General features: G+C 43.6%; 1 protein-coding gene across 1 annotated transcript; it reads left to right on the top strand.

Moving 5' to 3' along the window:
• Positions 1–987: 987 nt before the first annotated feature.
• LOC122403959 lies at positions 988–7888 on the top strand. Its single transcript, XM_043407785.1, has 4 exons — positions 988–1230; positions 1400–1445; positions 2384–2584; positions 2628–7888. Exons 1-4 carry the CDS (start codon positions 988–990, stop codon positions 7886–7888), a joined length of 5751 nt encoding a protein of 1916 aa, XP_043263720.1.
• The last annotated feature ends 15126 nt before the right edge of the window (positions 7889–23014 follow it).

The raw sequence follows: 23014 nt of genomic DNA, 5'->3' as shown, positions 1-23014 counted from the left end.
TGTTCGGCCACCTATAGTAAAAATTTTAATGAGCGATACTAGAGGCCAAAATAAGACGAAAATCAAGAATACCAATTTGTTTATGGAGGCTTCGTTAAAAAGTTATTAACGTTTAAAGTTCCGCTCGTACTGAATTCTTTTCTCGAAAATGCGCAAGATTTCGGAGATATGTCCATTCACCAAAAATTATTGTAATTGATCCCCGCAACCGAAAATAATTTTTCCAGAATGATTTGAAATTTTTAAATTTAATTGTTAATAACTTTTTAACGAAGCCTCCATCAACTAATTGGTATTCTTGATGTTCGTCTTATTTTGGCCTCTAGCATCGCTCACGTAAATTTTTCCCAGGGGTGGCCGAACACCCTGTATATATTCTTTTTTATTTTTTATTTTTATCTTTATTTTTTTTTATGCATGCATGTATGTATGTACGTATGCCCGGCGGTTACGGCGAAACGGCTGGACCGATCGGAACGAAACCCATTGCATCTTGTAGAGTATGTCTCCCAGTTGGTCCCCCATAAAAAACATTTTGCATTTTTCACTCCATCAGATCTACCAAGTTCTCTTCCAATTTGATCTCGTCTCATTGATTGTCCGCGACCGTACATTTCCCATGCACGGTTCTGCTCCTCCACGGATAATTTCGCACCACTTCCCATTGTTGTAGAATCAGAACTACGAGTGACGATATCGCAACGACAAAAGACGAGTGACGATATTGTAACGACAAAAGACGTTCGTCTATTTCCAGTCTGATTCTACAACAATGTTTTATTAAATGCGTGTTTTCGTTCCATCATTTTCACGACTATTTTTTGTGTTATTTGCATTTAGGCTTACAATCATAAACTCTACTTTCTACGAATTTACTTTGGATCTCTATTATTATATTATCGAAGCATTGTTAATCTGTAAAATTTCATAATGTCATTAAACCCAAAAAATATTTTAAAGTTATTATGCCTCACTTTCGAGGACTCAATGTACAATATAGAATCTAAAATAACGGATGAAGAAAGATCATTCGCTTCTCAACTTGCAGATTTGATCAAAGACGCTATTAATTTTGATATATGTAAAGAGACTTATGATACTTTGAATTATACTGATGCTAGTGTGATTCCTGATGCTGTTTTAGTTGAAGATAATACAGAAGATGTTTCGGAAGTTATGCAAGACGATACAAAATTTCGAGAAATTGTAGACATTGATTATAAGAAGAGGGTAATTGAATTTTGGCGATCTGGACAAAAGAAAAGAAGGAATATAGAATCAGTTAAAAACCGATTTAAGAAAGTTATAAATGTAACACAATTGTACCGATGGGAAGCACAAGTTGCTGAGGGTGGGTCAAGAACAGATAAATTGTTATATATCTCTCAATACGTTCTAGAACAATTTAACAGTGCATCTGATCGAAGCCTACTGTTTGGGCTTCGGTAAGTCGACCAGGTTTATGACATAGAACCGCGTTTGTAGAGTTTCGTCAAGGCCAGCATGGGCAAAAAATATCTTAGAGTTTCGCTAAACAAAAGGGACAAAGTGTCATAAACTTGGTTGGCGAAGGCAGTCTCGAGTGGTTGCAGCCCCAAGAGACTGTCGGATGGCCCACACGTGCGCGGCTCTTCGCCTTGGGCCTCCCTTGTTTTCGTCGATGGTTTGTACGCGGGCCCAAGAGCTGACGCACGCGGTGGAAAGTCCCCGGAGTTGCCAAACGTAGCACCCTCCGCCTTGGACGCCAAGCTACGTCGGCATCGTCGCACCCCCGCCCCAAAGTCAGCAGTATAAAAACGGCGGCATGCCGTGATTTCGACCTTATTGCTTATTACTCGCTTATTCGCTTAGTCGCTTACTTGCCTACTTGCTTGCTTACGTACTTAGTTACCATTTGACAAACAGATAGTGCGCTAGCCGTTCCTAATCTGATCAGTGTATACTTTTGTTGAGTTTTAAAATACAATAGAATAGTAAAACGTCTCGTTAGTCCCCTGAATAAGGGGTGGTCCTTCGAAATTTAGTTTAGTCGGCACACCACGTGCAAATTTACTACTCCGGAAGGATCCTTTCGGTTCGGACTAAACATTGGTCCTTCGAGCCGGATAAGAACCACGTCACGTATAGTTCTTGTGGCCGGTCAGTGCCACGCAGCAACAGTATCGAAGAATTGATAGAACTCAACACAGAACACGTGATTCCGAGAAGGAGTGCAACTGCGCTCAGCTTTTGGAGCCAGAAACCTGAGATCGGTGACAAGCAGCATCCAGAGCGGTTCGGACGGGTTAACAATTTGGACAACGTCACCCCTGGACGAGATAGGATTGCCACCGATACAGCATCGGAAGTATTGTCCAATACTTCATTATTGGAAATCTTCGAGACATCCGGAAGCTGTGGTCCACATACTGGACGCACATTCTGACTAGCAGCGGACGACGCATCGCAGCAGAGCAGCATCCAGGAAGGCATCAGGCGACGTCAACGTGTACATCGCCGCCCCTGGACGAGATAGCTAATCGAGCTCTGACAGGACGACTTCGCTGGACGTCACCACCAAGACGACTCAGCATCTTCTCCTTCCGTAAGTCCACTCCCGCATTTTTTCGGTCTGTGCTAAATTATAGTTAAAATGGACGGCTTGACAACATTAATTCGCGAGCGCGGCCAATTGAAGGCCACTTTGACGCGTTTCGCGAACTTCTTTGACACATCGGCGAGCGCGACTCCCATAGACTCGTTAGAAAAACGTCTGAGAATGAATGAAGCGATATACTACAAATTCGAGAGCATTCAATCAAAAATAGAGTCAGCGGTTGCAGAAACCCAAGACGAGGCCATGCATGCGGCCTTTAGGGACACGTTCGAAACAACGTACTTCGACTTGATGGCAAAGGTAGAAGGGTACATTTCGAGATCGCGCGCGTCCACTCAACCATCGCCGTCGCCCAGCACAACGTCCGCGCCGACGGAATTGCCAGCTACCCCGCGACTCCCCACTATCGTGTTGCCAGAATTCGATGGCGATTATAATAACTGGCTGCGGTTTCGCGACACGTTCGTCTCGTTGATACACCAAAATGTATCACTGTGTAATATTCAGCGATTCCATTACTTAAATTCGGCATTAAAGGGGAGCGCGGCTCGAGTAATTAGGTCATTGGGTGTTTCTGATGAGAATTATAGGCTAGCTTGGGAAACACTGAAGAATAGATACGAAGACCCTAAATCGTTGATATACCACCACGGTAACGCTTTGCTGAACCTACAATCGGTTCACAAGCAAACGCACACAACCCTTCGCGACTTGGTAGATAACGCAAATAACCACGTATTAGCACTAGGCGCGTTAGGCCAGCCAACCAAACATTGGGACACGTTGCTAGTCTTGATTTTGTCGAGGAAATTAGATGTTGCGACACAAAGGGAATGGGAAAAACGGTCCCTTAGATTGACAGAAATCGCAACGTTTCGAAACTTCGTAGAATTTGTTGAAGAGCAGGCGAAATATCTTGAACGGGCCCCAGCAGGTAGACAGCCCGCAGGTAGCGATTCGAGACCCTTGTACAAACCACCCGATCACTCCAAGCCTCAACCCAGAACAGATTACGTAGCCTCGCACGTTGCCAATATGCAAACTCAATGCATATTGTGCAAACGTGAGCACTCGCTACAACATTGCGAGAAACTGAAAGGTATGCCTCATTCGGAGATGCATACTACCGTGAAACAATTACAAGTTTGTTTTAACTGCCTGCAACAAGGCCATCAAATTAAAAATTGCACACGAGGCTCCTGTAGGAAATGCGGGAAAAAGCACAACACGTTGTTACATCGAGATCAGGCCTCTGTTTCCGCTGGCTCAGAGCCTTTCGTTCGAAATTCGGAATCTGTCGCGCCCGTCCCAACACCCGCGACCTCCTGCGTCTCAAACTTAGCTAATAACATTGGCAACCATGCAGTTTTATCCACGGCCATAGTTTACTTAGAAGATAACAAGGGAACAAAACATGAATGTTGCGCGTTGTTAGACGCCGGATCACAGGCCCATTTCATAACCGAGGCACTGTGCAATCGATTACGCCTTCCGCGCTCGAACATTGAAATGACGGTCGGCGGGTTAGGTAGAACGGTCAGCTCTACACGATCGAGGGCACAGGTAGCCGTGTCATCCAGACACAATAATTTTCGCGCTAACGTCTCATGTCTCGTTCTAAAAACCATCACCGAAGACATGCCGAATGTCCCGATTGATCGGACGAGCACATCGTGCCCACCGGGGATGCAATTAGCTGATCCAAACTTTGCCAAATCAAAGCAAGTTGACCTGCTGATAGGTGCAGGACTCTTCTGGCAGCTCCTGTGTATCGGGCAGCAGAAGGCTGGAACAGAAGGCTTGATTTGGCAAAAGACGAGATTAGGTTGGGTTCTGGGAGGGCAGTTAAATTCAACAGACCGTAGAACGCGAACTAGCAACTGTTACGTGATCTCGAATGAGCAGTTAGATACTAGCCTGGCGCGATTTTGGGAATTAGAAAATGTAACATCAGACAAGGACGGACCGTTGACCGACGCGACGAACGACGCCGAACAACACTTTCGACGGACGACAAGACGCGACGATGACGGCCGATATTTAGTGAGCATTCCATTTACAAACAGCATCAACCAGTTAGGGGATTCGAGAGCTCAAGCTGAAAAAAGATTCGCAGCCATTGAACGTAAACTAGCTCGGCAACCCGATTTACGCCGAGAATACGTTTCCTTCATGCACGAGTATGAACGACTTGGACATATGACTCGACGCGACACAGCGACAACTAGCACTACCCTTAGGTATTACCTGCCGCATCATGCAGTTTTCAAGGCCTCTAGCACCACGACTCGGGTCAGAATAGTTTTTGACGGGTCGGCAAAAACGTCCTCGGGCCTGTCATTAAATGACATACAATTAGTAGGGCGGACCGTACAAGACGACCTTTTTTCCATCGTAGTTCGATTCAGAAAGCACAAATTTGTACTTTCGGCAGATGTAGAGAAAATGTATCGACAAGTGCTCGTCCGACCAGAGGATCGGAAGTACCAGTGTATTCTTTGGCGTTCGTGTGTGGACGGTCCGATCAACACGCACGAATTGAATACGGTGACATACGGTACATCTTCGGCCCCATTTCTAGCCACTCGCGTCTTGCACCAGATAGGATTAGAATGTGCAAATCAATCGCCTCTAGCAAGTCGTGCGATAATTTATGACTTTTACGTAGACGACTTGCTCACCGGATGCGAGACAGTAAGGGAAACACAGGCATTAAAGAAACAGCTGACACAAGTTCTAGGGCAAGCAGGGTTTCAGTTACGAAAGTGGGCATCAAACAAGCCCGAAATCTTGCATGATCGGTCTAGCATAGAAAAGGAGATCAAACCTCCCGAAGGGGATTCCAAAACATTAGGATTGATATGGCTTTCCGAACCAGACGAGCTTCGGTTCTCGGTCAGAGAGCCAATCTATACTCGCATCACTAAACGCACCATACTTTCTGAAATCGCTCAGGTGTTCGATCCACTCGGCTTAGTCGGTCCCGTAATTACAAGGGCCAAGATTTTAATGCAAACCTTGTGGCAGCTGCAATTAGGTTGGGATGAAAGTGTAGATCAAGATCTTGATGCCCAATGGTCAAGGTTTCGTACAGAATTGAACCAGGTCAAGACATTAGAAATACCGCGCCGTGTAATATGCGATAACGCAAGGGCAGTAGAACTGCACGGGTTTTCGGACGCGTCGGAAAAGGCCTACGGTGCGTGCATCTACCTGCGGTCGCTCGACGAGACCGGCAGGTACACGGTGCGATTGCTTTGTGCCAAATCTCGAGTCGCTCCTTTGAAAACAACCACCCTTCCGCGGCTAGAATTATGCGGTGCCCTTTTGCTAGCCCAATTAGTCAAACGAATCCGATACGCGTTACAGTTAGCATTCAAGTGCGAACATTACTGGTCAGACTCCACAATTGCTCTAGCCTGGATCAGAGGTCAACCAAACCGTTGGAAGACCTTCGTGGCGAACCGCGTGTCAGAAATTCGACAATCTACGTCAGTAGAAAACTGGCACCACGTGGCTTCGGAAGACAACCCTGCCGACGTGATTTCACGAGGCACCGACCCCACAACGTTAAGGCGTACAGACCTGTGGTGGTCTGGCCCATCGTGGCTATTACAAGAACAGCACGAATGGCCCTCAATCGAGACAATCCCAGACACAATGCCGGAAGAGATCAACCACGTTCGTAGTCATGTCGCAACACCTAATTGCCCGACGGACATCCTTTGCCGTTTTTCATCCTACTCTAGGCTTGTTAGAATTGTAGCGTACTGTAGGAAGTTCGTAGATCGGCTGAAATCCAAAACGCGGGAGAACAGTCAAACCCTCGCCGTGCAACCTAACGCCACAAATTCATGGCAATCATTTTTAACAGCACGCGAATTAGCTCGGCCCGAAGAGACAATAATCAAACTCGTACAGCAAGAGTGCTTCGGCAAGGAAATCAGCGATCTACAAGCAGCTAACCCGCTAGCACAAACCAGCAAATTAGCCTCGCTGAATCCGTTCCTGGACTCAAAGGGTTTGCTCAGGGTGGGCGGGAGACTCCGAAACGCTTCTATAGTTTATAATCAGAAACACCCATTGATTCTACCCTCGGACCACCCATTGACGAATTTAGTGGTGACCTATGAACACTGTCGATTGCTCCACGCAGGGTGTCAGCTCACCAGCGCATCGTTGCGCAATCGGTTTTGGATACTAGCTTGCAAGCGCGTGGTTAAGAAAATAATACACAGATGCATTCGTTGCTTCCGAACAAAACCGACCGGCATAAATCCGATCATGGGAGACTTGCCTGCAACTCGGGTGACTCCTGCTCGACCGTTTGCTACCTGCGGAATCGATTATGCCGGTCCGTTATTAATTAGGGAACGCGGGCGTGCTCGCACCGCACACAAGGCCTACATTTGTATATTTGTATGTTTCGTCACCAAGGCTGTACACATAGAATTAGCAACAGACTTGAGCACTAACGCCTTCCTGAATTGCCTCAATCGGTTTATAGCTCGTAGGGGACGGAGTCACTGTATCTACTCAGACAACGGTAGAAATTTCATTGGAGCACGCAACAATCTTAATGAATTAGGAGTGTTACTAAATAGTAAGGAACACCACGCAAAGGTAGGAAATTTACTAGCACAGGAGCAGATACAGTGGCACCTGATCCCGCCACATGCGCCGCACTTTGGGGGTCTATGGGAGAGTGCTGTCAAATCAGCGAAACACCACGTCAAAAGAATAATAGGGGAACAGCGCCTCACGTACGAAGAGCTGTACACAATACTAGCACAGATCGAAGCATGCTTGAATTCCCGCCCTCTTCATCCTCTTTCGTCAGATCCCAATGATCTCACTCCTCTCACTCCTGGACATTTTTTAATCGGAGATGCACTAACCGCCCTGCCGCAACAGGATTTATTGCATCTAAAACAAAATCGACTAAACCGGCATCAGTTAGTCCAACAGATGCTGCAACATTTCTGGAAGCGTTGGCAGCAGGAGTATTTACACCATCTCCAGCAACGTCAAAAATGGAGGCTTCATTCACCAACCATAGTGAAGATAGGTGCCCTAGTCGTCATACGAGAAGACAACATCCCACCATTACGTTGGCGTCTTGGGAGAATTACCGAGCTCCAACCAGGCACTGATGGGATAATCCGGGTGGTGTCCATCAAGGTGTCTGATGGCATTATCAAGAGGCCGGTGACAAGAATCTGCCTCTTGCCGCTGTCAGAGGAAGAAGACGCTGCGGAAAATACCCCCGGCTCACAACCGAACGTAGAGTAATTCTTGGGATCTGTTCCCACTCACTATCAATCAGTACTTGTTATACTAATAGACTAGTCTAGCTCTTAAAAAATATATATAGTTGTAACCTCCCCGGAGTAGCATTAAGTAGCATCATAGTTTAAAATTGTATCCACCGTGAGCATTTAATTCATCGACATGAATCGTACCAATTAGTTAGTTTTATGTTTAGTTTTTACAGTATATTAAACGCTTGAGCGTTCAAGGTGGGCGGGATGTTTGGGCTTCGGTGAGTCGACCAGGTTTATGACATAGAACCGCGTTTGTAGAGTTTCGTCAAGGCCAGCATGGGCAAAAAATATCTTAGAGTTTCGCTAAACAAAAGGGACAAAGTGTCATAAACTTGGTTGGCGAAGGCAGTCTCGAGTGGTTGGAGCCCCAAGAGACTGTCGGATGGCCCACACGTGCGCGGCTCTTCGCCTTGGGCCTCCCTTGTTTTCGTCGATGGTTTGTACGCGGGCCCAAGGGCTGACGCACGCGGTGGAAAGTCCCCGGAGTTGCCAAACGTAGCACCCTCCGCCTTGGACGCCAAGCTACGTCGGCATCGTCGCACCCCCGCCCCAAAGTCAGCAGTATAAAAACGGCGGCATGCCGTGATTTCGACCTTATTGCTTATTACTCGCTTATTCGCTTAGTCGCTTACTTGCCTACTTGCTTGCTTACGTACTTAGTTACCATTTGACAAACAGATAGTGCGCTAGCCGTTCCTAATCTGATCAGTGTATACTTTTGTTGAGTTTTAAAATACAATAGAATAGTAAAACGTCTCGTTAGTCCCCTGAATAAGGGGTGGTCCTTCGAAATTTAGTTTAGTCGGCACACCACGTGCAAATTTACTACTCCGGAACGATCCTTTCGGTTCGGACTAAACACCTACCCATTCACGATTTAGATTTAAAGAGATGGGCCTTGAAAGCAAGAGAGGTAGTTCATTTGCCATCTCAATTATTCACGGCTTCATCAAAATGGATACACAACTTTAAAATACAACATGGCATTGTTTTAAGAAAAATAAATAAATTCATGACACAAACGCATATTTTAAATAAAGCAGAATTATTGAAACAATCTACCAATTATGTGAGTCAAGTTAAACTAGAGATAGGCTTGCTAGGGACAGCAAACGTTTACAATTCAGATCAGTCAGGGTTCAATTTGGAAACACATGCTGGTCGTACATTAGCCTCAAAGGGTTCTTTGAAAGTGGAGTGTCTTGCTCAATCTTTGAACTCCTTGACTCACAGTTATACAATACAACCTTTAATATCTGCCGATGGTACCCTGAAATCCCCGTTATTAATAGTTCTACAAGAAACAAGCGGCCGTTTCGGACCGATAATACAAAAGTCAATGTACAAAGCAGATAATATCCTCGTCTTCACCACAAAATCTGGAAAATTGACATCCGACATTGTTATTAAATGGTTTGAAGATGTCTTCTTGCCTAATACTGGCAAGAAGTCTATTTTGTGTTTGGATTCTTGGTCAGGACAAACAGAAAAGAAATTTGAAAATATAGACAAGGATAATAAAGAAGTAAAAATCCTTACAATTCCTGCGGGAACAACTGGCTTCATTCAACCATTGGATGTCTACGTATTCAGACCGTGGAAAAACTTCCTGAAACAATTTTCGGACTTAATTCTCTTATACAATTATAATATCAACCTACATTTGAGGAATAACATCCTCAAAATTCAATCATTAATCCACACTCAATTTTCGTCACCCCGATACCAAAACATGATTAAATATGCCTGGTGGAAAAGTGGATATATTAAAAAAAAACCAGATAGATGTGATACGCCTTGTTGGATCCCGGGTTGCGGGATTAAGAACAACACTTTACTAGAGAGACTGGTGGTTTTATTCGATCGTTACGGCAAGTTCCGCACGTTAGTACAAACTACAGAGATCTGACCTGAGTCCAAAAATGTGGCGTCGTTTATATATTTGAGGGTGACAATGGTGGCGTACGGAATGAGTAACCGGGTACAGGATGAGTAAGCGGGTACAGGAGACTAGAAAGGCTGGTGTTTGGAACCTATGACTGGGATGTTTGTGTAAGGATGATTCTAGTGCGGTATCTATGTTGGCTTATGAGTTAGTCATACAACAGCCTGTCGATTTCTGTTTAAAGAATTGCGGTACAGTCTGCAAAATCTGCAATAACATTGCAGTAATAAAATGTGCGTGGTGTACTAACTGTCTGTGTATGGAGCATTTTTTTGCCATAGAAGATACAGCTATTCCTCATTATTGTCATGAATATAAAGAATAATGCCAATTACCATGGAATTTATATTCATAGACATATGTGAAAAGAAATTATGAAATCGCCTTCACTGGCTGGATCTCGATCACACATCTTACCTTATTTGAATGAATAATCAACTTTTAATTTCTTTATTGATCGAATTATTACTACTCTTGCCTTAATTGGTTGAATCAATAAACAATTTTAAATTACAGAAGCTTGTTTCATTTACAAACCACCAACGCTCTGGCAATGAATGTAAAATTTTACGCTCTATCGATTTTCGGGGTGAAAAGCAAAATACTCCCTTTGATAAACGAAATGATTTTCAAATGACCTTGAAAATCGACCTCAAGGTCGATTTCAAGGACGCCATCAAGTGTATCACTTTAAACTGTACAACTCTGGATCTAGTACTGTAGGGTGTGAACGATTTGTGGTGAGTGCGAACGGTTGGTGTCATCCCGCGACGGGATGGCACCAGTATGTTTGTGGATTTGAGTGCCTGGGTCTTGAAAATTTCGTGAGGTATGAATTGGTCATTGTTGCATGCGTGCGGTCGGTGTCGTCTTGCGTCTGGACGGCGCCGGGATGTTTGGGAAATAGGGTGACTGCGTTTGGAAAAAGTCGAGTGGCTGAAAGGATGCGAGGATTTTGGGTGTGAGTGAAAAGGGATGATTGCGTGAGAAAGATAGAGCGACTGAGGGTGAATGCTATAAGTGCGTGAATGTTCGGCGGCGCGGCAGTTGATAGGCGACATTGGTTAAGCGAGAGACATAAGCGAGAGTCCGTTATAGCGAGAGTAGCGATTTGCGTTTTGTTATTGTTTTGTTATTCTATTTTTAATAAATTGTTGTTATTTGTTTGACGAATCCTCGTCCAAACTTTATTTGCGAACGACCTCTCCCAGCCAACACAATAGTTTCCTACAGTACTTTTTACAGAAACTGTAACCTTTAAGAAATAATTAGCCACAAACGTTTCCATCTCCAGAGGTTGCGGGGTACTTTCTACCCCTAAAAAGCGTATTTAGCCGAAACAAAAAAACACGTATTTAATATTTTTCGGTGTTTAATAAGTACGTCAAATTTCATTCAAATCAGTGAGTATCAGTTGGGTAGGTTTACTTGTGAGATTGTGAGAGTGTTACATGGGGAGCTCTGTAACATACGAATATATCGGTTGGGGGGTTTACGTTAGTAATTTTTATGCCAGCTAGTTCAACAGATTGATCAGGACACTTTAGATTTTGAAGTTCCATGTAAGCTAAGTTGTTGCGAATTAGAATAAGAATACCACAGCCTCTGGAGTGCAGACGATCTTTCCTGAAGGTCCTGAAGCCAGCGAAGTGAAATTCCTTAAACGTTCGTGTTTCTTCTGAGAGCCAAGATTCTACACATACCAGGATGTCTAGATTGATGAGGATATGGGTAAGTTCTTCTTTCCTTCTTATGATGCTTCTTGGGTTCCAAAACAGTATCTTCAAATCCTTGTGATGATAAGTGGGCATGATCAAGTTGATAGTGTGTTCTTATATTAAAGGTGGTAGTTTAAATCTTATAATTTATCCGATGACCGAGATTGGTCAGAGTCCTGTTCAGAGTCAGATACATTCTGCATTAGAAGTTTCTTCCTAATTCTTGTGCATCTTGCTTTCAGGTTACGATCCTCAATGTGTGGGTAAACAGTGTCGATCATTTCAATTAAACCACCTATGTTATTGGTAAATTCCGTAGCAACCTCTAATGAGTTGTGTTGTCCTCGCCATTTTCCCAGAAACCTTTTAAATTGGGTGTAGTCCAGAACAAAACGGTCAGGAGAGTGTTCTAAGATGTCTTTAATTGGCGATAGAATTTCATCTATGTCCTTGGTACTGCTTTCTGAGGAATCCCCGCCAGTAAGTTTGGTTTTTTTGGTGCTCGGTTTTTTGAATTTATCGTTCTTCGTCGTTGATAGGGGAGAGTATGAGCTTGTTTCGTCAGAGGGTCGGACTATACATTCATTTATTTTGGGGTGCTGATTTTCATAGAGGACCCCAGATGATGCGGATGATGAAACAGGTCGTTTAGTACCTTTTTCCCCGTTACTGATGTCGTGCGTAAATGATGGAACACCCGGTACGCCGTCAATACTATCTTTGTTGTCCGACTGCGTAGTTACGGCTTCTGCTGTACTTCCCTGAATTTGTTTCGAGCAACGTGCTCGTTCTGTTTACATATGAAGCAGCACGTTGAGTCCGTGCTCAAGTAGACCCAGTATGCTGTGTTGTCGTAGGTTATTTGTATTGAATCAGGGAGAAGGTGCTCGTCTTCTTCTTTAATATATACTTGGCGACGAAATGAAAGGATATGTGTGCGACCAGGTTTGTTCAACCCTGCTCTGATATAATTCATTTGGGAAGCCAATCTTATGCCTTTATTTTTTATCATGTCGACTATAACCTCGTGTGGTATGATCGGGCTTATATTGGAGATGACAACTCTCTTATTTTTTTCCATTAGGGGTCTAATTATTAATGAGTGGTCCTTTACTTGCTGTTAGAGCACTCAGGGGCTCTAACTGTGTGGTTTCGGACGAGGGAGAAGATAGGGTAGAGAAATTGTTACAAGTTTTCAAATATCGTTTTTATTACAAAAATAAACCAAAAACTATTATTTTTACAAAAATATTATTACAAATTAGGAAAAAAACGGATAAATAAAGATAACTGGACCCAGGCTCCCGTTTCGGCCTGGTCCGCCTCTTTCTCCGTCTTCCTTACTGCGTCGGAGGTTTTCTGTAACAGAAATTCCGGCAAATATGAATATTTTGCGGACAAGTCACCGATTACGCGCTCGTCAGCTGATTGTCTCGCGCTCCAGCGACAGTCTGGTGTGCTTGGAGGGGAGAGCCAACTGGCAATTCAGCGCAATAGCTAGTGGACTGTATTATTTTGCTTTGGTCGGTGATAGTCGTTTTTTACGATATCACCGACGCGCACAACCGGGTAGACGAGGTTTTCCTCTGATCTACCGGGTTCGCTTCGCAATGCCACGGACGGGAAACCAAATGGAGGTTGTAAGGCTCCAAATGGCTATATCCCGCGAGCACGCTCACCGTGAGGGTGACGTTCGAACGCCACCCACGCAAGAGGACGTCTCGTCCAGGTACGGGTACCTCGTCGGCGGCTCCTCAGGAGCGACCTGCGGCCTGACCACGCAGCTACCTCGATAACGGTTCCTATCAATAGGAACCGCCCGGAAGCCTGCCGTGACTACCTCGACAGTGGCTCCTATGCAACGAGGAGCCTGGCCTGCGGCTCGCCGAATTAGGATGACGTCCTTTGCAATTCCAACCACCCTACGGTCACAGCCCAGTGTGGTCGACTCACATCTGGTAGTGGGTGTAGCGGTGGAAGGACGGTGCTTCGAACCCCTTTGCTCCAGTGGTCGCTTGTGCTCAACGATCGTCATCCCACGACTTTGTCACTGGAGCGGGTTCTCTAAAGCCCGATGCACGGTGAGCACCGCGAAGTGATACCAATATCTGGGTATCCAACTTCCGGTTGCTCCTACGCCGTATAGCTCACACGGGTCGATGAAACCACAACTCCACCGGTCGGTGCACTCTATGTGGTACACCAGACGGGCGATTCGAGTGGGTTCCTCGATCCCTTCGAACGGCGAACCACCACCAGGCGATAACCAGTATGTCGGTATCTCCGTTACAGTGGCTCAAACCGTATTCAATAGGAAGAGACTCAAAGTGATTAACACCGAATCCCTAACGTCGCAGTCGTGACAACGAACTGCAACGTTCAATCACAATCCTGCGTCTACGATCGTGTCACGCGCGGTGTGTACAGCGATCGCTTCAACAACAGGCAGATTGTCCTTTTATTCGAGAAAATCTCAATCGACACGATGAGATTTTCCTGAATAAATCAATGTCCGCAAACTTGATCCGATTACGAGGAGAGAGATCGTCTCATTCTCCTCGGAGCTTCGTACGAAAAATGGGCGAGATCGTTACAGGATCTGCTCCTGATCGCCGACGGCTCACGAATGATCCGTAACGATCTGCAAGCATCGACGGCCACGGCTGGGCTCCGTCGCGCAAGCGCAGTCGCGTAGCGACGCATCGCGCTGCTGGGCCCGGGCGGCTACGCGCCGCATAGCCACGACGCGGCGCTGCCGCGTTTCGGCTGTCGATCTCGATTCGATAAATCGATTTCTCTCTCTCTCTCTCGGCGCTAACAACACGATTTCTGGAATTTGTTCTCAGAATCGAGAATTCCAGTGAAGCTAGCTAGCAAAAACACGAAAATAGCCGCGGTATACTAATCTAACGAAGAAGAAATTCTCCGTCAGCAGAACCTTCTAGAATTACGCGAATTCATGATAAATACGGGCATCGCGGCCGAGTTTTTACGTCTCGGACTCACACGATATTTAAACACTTGCACTGATTTGTTTGTTAAATATTCTACTAGGGATCTACTGGATAAAAAAGCACATACTCTACTACCTGTGTTTAAATATCGTGTGAGTCCGAGACGTAAAAACTCGGCCGCGATGCCCGTATTTATCATGAATTCGCGTAATTCTAGAAGGTTCTGCTGACGGAGAATTTTTTCTTCGTTAGATTAGTATACCGCGGCTATTTTCGTGTTTTTGCTAGCTAGCTTCACTGGAATTCTCGATTCTGAGAACAAATTCCAGAAATCGTGTTGTTAGCGCCGAGAGAGAGAGAGAAATCGATTTATCGAATCGAGATCGACAGCCGAAACGCGGCAGCGCCGCGTCGTGGCTATGCGGCGCGTAGCCGCCCGGGCCCAGCAGCGCGATGCGTCGCTACGCGACTGCGCTTGCGCGACGGAGCCCAGCCGTGGCCGTCGATGCTTGCAGATCGTTACGGATCATTCGTGAGCCGTCGGCGATCAGGAGCAGATCCTGTAACGATCTCGCCCATTTTTCGTACGAAGCTCCGAGGAGAATGAGACGATCTCTCTCCTCGTAATCGGATCAAGTTTGCGGACATTGATTTATTCAGGAAAATCTCATCGTGTCGATTGAGATTTTCTCGAATAAAAGGACAATCTGCCTGTTGTTGAAGCGATCGCTGTGCACGCCGCGCGTGACACGATCGTAGACGCAGGATTGTGATTGAACGTTGCAGTTCGTTGTCACGACTGCGACGTTAGGGATTCGGTGTTAATCACTTTGAGTCTCTTCCTATTGAATACGGTTTGAGCCACTGTAACGGAGATACCGACATACTGGTTATCGCCTGGTGGTGGTTCGCCGTTCGAAGGGATCGAGGAACCCACTCGAATCACCCGTCTGGTGTACCATATAGAGTGCACCGACCGGTGGAGTTGTGGTTTCGTCGACCCGTTGAAGCTATACGGTGTAAGAGCTGCCGGTAGTAGATATCCCAGGTACTGGTATCACTTCGTGGTGCTCTCCGTGCATCGGGCTGCGGAGAACCCGCTCCAGTGATCCCGTCGTGAGGTGACGATCGTTTGAGCACAAGCGTACGGTGGAGCAAAGGGGTTCGAAGAGCCTTCCTTCCGCCTCTACACCCCACTACCAGCTGTGTGAATCACACTGGGCTGTGACAGTAGGGTGGTTGGAGTTGCAGAGGGCTTCGTCTGATTCCGGCAGGCCGCAGGTCGCTCCTCGTTGCATAGGAGCCACTGTCGAGGTAGTCACGGCAGGCTGCCGGGCGGTCCTTTTGATAGGAACCGTTATCGAGGCAGCTGCGTGGTCAGGCCGCAGGTCGCTCCTGAGGAGCCGCCGTCGAGGTACCCAGAACAGTCAAAAAAGTCCTCTTGCGTCGGTGGCGTCCAGACGCCACCCGCACGGTGAGCGTGCTCGCGGGATATAGCCTCTTGGAGCCTTACAACCTCCATTTGGTTTCCCGTCCGTGGCATTGCGAAGCGAACCCGGTAGATCAGAGGAAAACCTCGTCTACCCGGTTGTGCGCGTCGGTGATATCGTAAAAAACGACTATCACCGACCAAAGCAAAATAATACAGTCCACTAGCTATTGCGCTGAATTGCCAGTTAGCTCTCCCCTCCAAGCACACCAGACTGTCGCTGGAGCGCGAGAAAAGCAGCTGACGAGCGCGTAATCGTTGACTTGTCCGCAAAATATTTATATTTGCCGGAATTTCTGTTACAGAAAACCTCCGACGCAGTAACAAGGACGGAGAAAAAGGCGGACCAGGCCGACAACAGGAGCCTGGGCCCATTTTCTTTATTTTTCCGTTTTTTCCTATTTTTTGTTATTAATTTTGGATAAATAATAAATCGTATTTTTGTAATAAAAAGTTATTTGAAAACTTGTAACAATTTCTCTACCCTATCTTCTCCCTCGTCCGGAACCACACCGTTAGAGTCCCTGAGTGCTCTAACAACCTGAGATTTTTGATATAAACATGATGTTTCTGACGTCCATTATTTTTCCCAGACCATCTATATAGTCATCATTAGTAATGCCTTCGATTGAATCCATTATTATAGCCTGGTCCTTTTTTGGCTGCGAACTGTGTGCTGTCACCTTAGCGTAGGATTGCATTACGGATGGTTGAATTGAACTTGGGTTTTCTGTGATGTTATTGTGGGGTTATTTTTATTGTGTGGTATGCCTGGTGAGTGAGTGGGGAATGAATGAGTGTGTATGTTGGCAACGCTGGGGCGCGAGAGTGGAACGCGCGGAAGTCCTATGTATGGAGAGAGTGTGATGCACACGTGGAGAGAACATTGTGAAAAATATATATACGTTAATTTATTAAACAGAAAGAGGCTCATTTAATTTGACTACCAAATTCCTCCCATAAGTGGTAGCAGAGAGTGGTTCGTAGTTTATAAAGTGTTTTTTATGTGTGAGAATAAACAATAAAGAGAAGAACAACACGTGCTGCGTAATGGCGGAAAGCTGGAATATAGCGTCGGTGGAACCGTTAGATGATACAAATTATTTCCTGTGGTGTGAGAAGATAGAAGGAATATTGAGGTCTAAAAAACTATGGAAAAAAATCATAGGGGTGAAATCACTGAAGAAACCTGAAGAAGAAGATGCTGATTATGAGGTTAAATATAAAGCATGGAACGAATGGGATGATGATGTTATAAGTCTTGGTCTAGGTCTAATAATTACAACTCTCTCTTATTTCTGTTACTGATTTATTGCACTCGATCTACCACGTAGGACGGGCCACACGATTCTGTTCGCACGCGCTCGCCGCCTCGTGTTCGTTCCTTTGTTCTTTCCTTTCAGGCCTACCACACATTCTTTCTTTACACCAACCGTTCAGTCATCGATCGTGCATTCTCATCAATCGTACCACTCACTATCTACAACCCATTCACACCGCTACAATGACAACTATGCTGCTAGGACAATTATCTTAAACACAATGACTAAGGCACAACTTTTAAGATACAATCATGAAAGGAATGCAGACAAATTATGGCACTCAATTAAAAATAATATGGCAGCTGAGACAGAGCAATTAAAAGCGAGATTCTTGAGTGAGTTGTCAAATTTACAAATGAAGAAAGAGGAAAGTGTGGATGTATATATAAACAGAGCCGAGGCCCTAAAAAATCAATGTATTCTCTTAGGTAAGTCAATAGAGGAATATGAACTAAGAATGTATGTTTTGATGGGTTTGAGACAAGAGTTCGACCAAAATGTAAAAGTGCTAGAGTGTCAGTGAGATGTGACCATCAATGATATAAGGTACACACTAAAACAAGAAGAGCTACGTAAGGAAAAGAGAAGGGGAGAAAGGGCTGGAAGAGACAATGAAAGCGTAAGGGAGGTGAGAGAGAAACCAAAGAGTGAAACATATTGCTATAATTGTGGGGAAAAAGGGCATATGGCAGAGGAATGTTATAGTAAATTAAAATGTTTCAATTGTCAAGGACATAATCACATTGCAGCAGAATGTAAAAAAGCCTAAAAGGTTTGTATCAATACGAGGAAGAGGAAATCGAGGTAATAATCGAGGAATTGGTAGAGGAAGATACAATTCCCATTTATGTGGAAGAGGAGAAGCAATGATGCGAACCGATGGTGAGACTGTATTGCAGGTAAATGAGAAAATATCTATGGAGAGAACAATAAAAGAAGACTTAGAGTGGGTATTAGACTCAGGCTCGACGAGTCATATGGCAAACAGTGCGAGATATTTTGAAGTGATGGAACAAGAAAAGAGAGAAGTAACTATGGCAGATAAAGAGGGAAAGAAGCTGATTTCAAGCGGAATAGGAGAAGTTGCCGTGAAACAACAGGAGATTCAAAACAAAGTAAGATTAAAAAATGTATTGTATGTTCCCAATTTAAATGCAAATCTACTATCAGTTGCAAAGGTTACTGATAACGGATACAAAGTATTATTTGACAAAGATGGTGCAATGATATATAAGAATGAGGATAAAACACAAATGATAGCTGTACGTGAAGGGAATGCGTATTATGTAAAATCAAAGAGTGTGAATGAAGAAAAAGCAGCAACAATAAAAGAAGATATTTGGCACAAAAGGCTCGGACATGCAAACAAGAGAGTAATAGAAGAAATGAAGAATGAAGACCTGGTTGTGGGGATGGAAGAAAAAAATAAAATAGACGTTCAATGTGATTCATGCATTGAAGGAAAGGCGTGCAGGAAAGTCCATCCAAGAATTGTGAAAAGGAGAGCTAGTAATATAATGGAACTGTGGCACATGGATCTAATTGGGCCCATCAAACCCTCAACAAGAGGCGGAAGGAATTACATATTTACGATAATTGATGACTATTCGAGAGTAATTTTTGTATCATTGTTACAGGAAAAAAGTGAAGCGGCAAATGAGTTAAAAAAATTGGTCGTTTTGAGAGAAAACGAAACTGAAAGGAAGTTGAAAGCAATTCGTTCCGATAATGGTGGAGAATTTATTGGGAAAGACCTGGAAGAATGATTGCAGTCAAAAGGCATAAAACATGAGTTCAGTCCAGCAAGAACGCCACAATGCAACGGAGTTGCAGAAAGAGGGAATAGAACGGTGATAGAAATGACAAGAGCCATGATGTCAGACTCAAAAATGCCACTAGATTTCTGGGGTGAAGCTGTATGTACGGCAGTATACATAAGGAACAGGATTAAATCAAATGTTCATGGAAGGACGCCATATGAATTATGGTATGGAAGAAGACCAAATATAAAGTACATGAAAAGGTTTGGCTGTGTTACATACATATTGAATAAGGAAGGGTCGAGACAAAAATTTGACCCGAAGACAAATACAGGAGTATTTGTAGGATATGCAGCAAACAATACATACAGAGTATATATTCCGCACATGGAAAAAATCCGAAGTGATTGTGATGTGAAGTTTGATGAAAGTAGGAGTGGAGGAGAATTATTGAAAATTAAGGAGAGAGAGGAACATGAAGGAAATGATGTTGTGATCATAGAGGGACTAGACTTTGAGAATCAGGACAAAGAAACTGAACTAAATGACGAAATTGAAGAAAACATAGAAGTGACAAGCGGAACAAGGAGTGGTGATGATGAAAATGCAATTGAAGAAATGGATAGTGATGAAGATGACTTACTGAGAGAAAATGAAGACGGAAATCGTATAGAAATAAGAGATAGAGGAAGACCTTTAGGAACGACCAGAGAAGTCATGGAATTACGGAAACAACAAGCACGAGAGGAAGAAGAGCAACGAGTCAAAGAAAGAGATGTTAGGAGATCAGAGAGAATAAAAAATCAACATTTAGCAATGTTAATAATTGATGAAGTAATACCAAAGAGTATACAACAAGCCAAAGAATCCGATAACTGGAGCAAGTGGAAAGAAGCAATAGACGAAGAAATGAAATCCATGATGAGACATGATGTGTGGGATATTGTACCACGTCCAAGCAATAAAAAAATCATAAACAGTAAATGGGTCTTTAATATAAAAGAAGATCCGAGTACGAGTGAACGGCGTTATAAGGCACGTTTGGTGGCTGTAGGATGTGGCCAACGTCCTGGATTTGATTATGACGAGACCTTCACTCCATTTGTTCGGACGGAAACAATTAGACTACTATATAGCATAAGTGCCGAAAATGGGAGAAAAATAAAAATGTACGACGTCAGAACTGCTTTTTTGCATGGAGTTTTACAAGAGGAAATATATATGGAACCGCCAATGGGATATCAGGCAAATCAAAACAAAGTGTACAAATTAAAGAAAAGCATATATGGGCTGAAGCAGGCAGGAAGATGCTGGAATGAGTATATGACAGAAGTGTTCATAGAAAGCGGATTATGTCAATCAAGAGAGGATCCATGTTTGTTTTATAAAAAGGAAGGAAATGACCTATTGTTTTTCGGCGTTCACGCGGATGACATAATAGTGGTATCGAATAGCGATGAAATTGAAGACAAGTACAAGAAAAAATTAAAAGAAAGGTTAGATATAAAAGATTTAGGTGAAGCAAAGAGTATACTGGGAATACAAATTGATCAAGAGAAAAGAATTATACATGTACATCAAAGAGAATACATAAAGAAATTATTGGAAATGTACGGGATGAGAGAATGCAATACGGCTACAACTCCAATAGACCTAAACGTGAAGATGGATAATTATGAAACAAGCAAAAGATGCAACATAAAAGATTATCAAGAGCTCATGGGGAGACTAATGTTTTTGAGTGTCCACACACGACCAGATATTTCATATGCGCTAAACTGCCTGTCACAATTCAACACTGATCCCAGAGAGATGCACATGACAGGATTAAAACGAGTGCTGAGATATTTGAGAGGCACAATTGATTATCAGCTAACATTTGGAAATAAGTGCTCCAGGAATGAAATCGTTTGTGAAACTGACGCGTCATGGGATAAAACAAGAGATGCAAAATCTTTTACAGGAGTATTAATCTATAGAAATAGTGATTTGATTTTTTGGAAATGCAAAAAACAAACTGTCGTGGCATTGTCATCAACGGAAAGTGAGATGGAAGCGATGATAGAAGGTGCGAAAAAGAAGTGATATGGACTGATAGACTGTTGAATGAGATAGGATTGGGAAAAGAATTAAGAAAGGAAGTTAGGTGTGATAGCTTGAATGCAGTTAAGTTAGCGAATGGGGGTAATTTTAAAACTAAATCCAAATTGTTGAATCGCAAATGTTATTTTATTAAAGAAGCTGTAAAGAGAGATAACATGCAAGTATTACATGTTCCAAGTGATCGGATGAAGGCGGATTGCTTGACTAAGGCTTTGAGCGGACCTAACTTGTTGAAGAATGTTAAAGGTTTCATGGATGTTAATAACAAATAAAACCAAGGGGGGTGAGTGTGGGGTTATTTTTATTGTGTGGTATGCCTGGTGAGTGAGTGGGGAATGAATGAGTGTGTATGTTGGCAACGCTGGGGCGCGAGAGTGGAACGCGCGGAAGTCCCATGTATGGAGAGAGTGTGATGCACACGTGGAGAGAACATTGTGAAAAATATATATACGTTAATTTATTAAACAGAAAGAGGCTCATTTAATTTGACTACCAAATTCCTCCCACAGTTATGACCCCTGTTTTCAGAAGCCATGACACCGATTTATTTATTAGAGATTTTCTTCCAGGCTGCAACTGCAACCCAGATCCAATAATGCCACTTGAGAAATTATTTCACTTTACCACTTGTCCGAATTAATAAACACTTTTAATCGAAGCTTGTTTACTCTGAGAGCGCGACACGAAACACGTCTGCTCGCTACGGTCTCTCCGCTCCAACTCCTTGCAAATAATTGTGCCAGTCTTCGTTAGTATCGTCCATTATCAATTGTGTTCGAATAAATTCCTTAAGTGTAGCATGCGCTCTCTCTAATGATCCATTAGACTCTGGGTGAAAAGCGATTGTGTGCTGTAAATTTATATTAAATAATTTTGCAAAGACCTGCATTAAATTACTGGTAAAGTTCTGTCCTAGGCCTGTCAAAATTGTCTTTGGTACGCCGTAACGCAAGAACCAGGTGTTCATGAGCGCTGTAGCGATTGTTTTGCTCCGTTGATTCTTTAAGGCTACAGCTTCTATGAATTTACTTAATTGGTCTTGGATAGTTAACACATATCTGTGATCCATCGAACTTTCATTAAAAGGCCCTACTATATCTATCGCTATTTTATCATTAAAACGTCGCGGTGTGTCTGTTATACACAGCGGCATTTTTGTCGGTCTTCTCTCTATTTTGCCCCGTTGACAATTTGGGCATTGTTTAATAAAATTTGCCACGTCTTTATAGAGTCCTTTCCATGCATAATTCTTCAATATTTTTGTAATTGTATTCTTAATACCTAAATGACCCGTCAGAATAATACCGTGTGAATTACTCAGTATGCGTTGTTTCTCTTCGTCACTCTAAGGTTCGTTTAAGGCATTTTGTATTAAATTAATGACGTTATTTCGTGGAATTTCTCGAAATACACGCGAAAATATCTTTTTAATATCCTGTTCTGTACAATTACAATATCCTATCAAGTCGTACATATTAATGGCTATAGAAGCGATCGGCTCCGAGATTAATAATGTTAGAAGTTCTTCGCAAATTTCGGATAAATCGAAATCCTCCCGATAAATTACAATTTCAGTATCGGTTAAGTCTAGTCTAGCTTTCCCGCCTTCAAAGCGAACAATTACCGCATCCTGAGGTGCGATTTCACAAATTCTTATACTTTTTGTCCAACGCGATTTATAGTGATCGGAATATAAATCTGGATTGCGCGATAAAGCATCTGCATTTGTATTTAAACATCCCTTTTTATAAATAATTTCGTAATTGTACTCTTCTAACGTGATCTTCCATCGCGCCTTGATTC

The sequence above is a fragment of the Colletes gigas genome, unplaced genomic scaffold (assembly GCF_013123115.1).
Source record: "Colletes gigas isolate AHSC1104 unplaced genomic scaffold, ASM1312311v1 Colletes_gigas_Sc00086, whole genome shotgun sequence".
In the NCBI taxonomy this organism is placed as follows: Eukaryota; Metazoa; Arthropoda; class Insecta; order Hymenoptera; family Colletidae; genus Colletes; species Colletes gigas.
The sequence above is the reverse complement of the archived record's forward strand: the minus strand, read 5'-3'. Positions and strand labels throughout refer to the sequence as shown.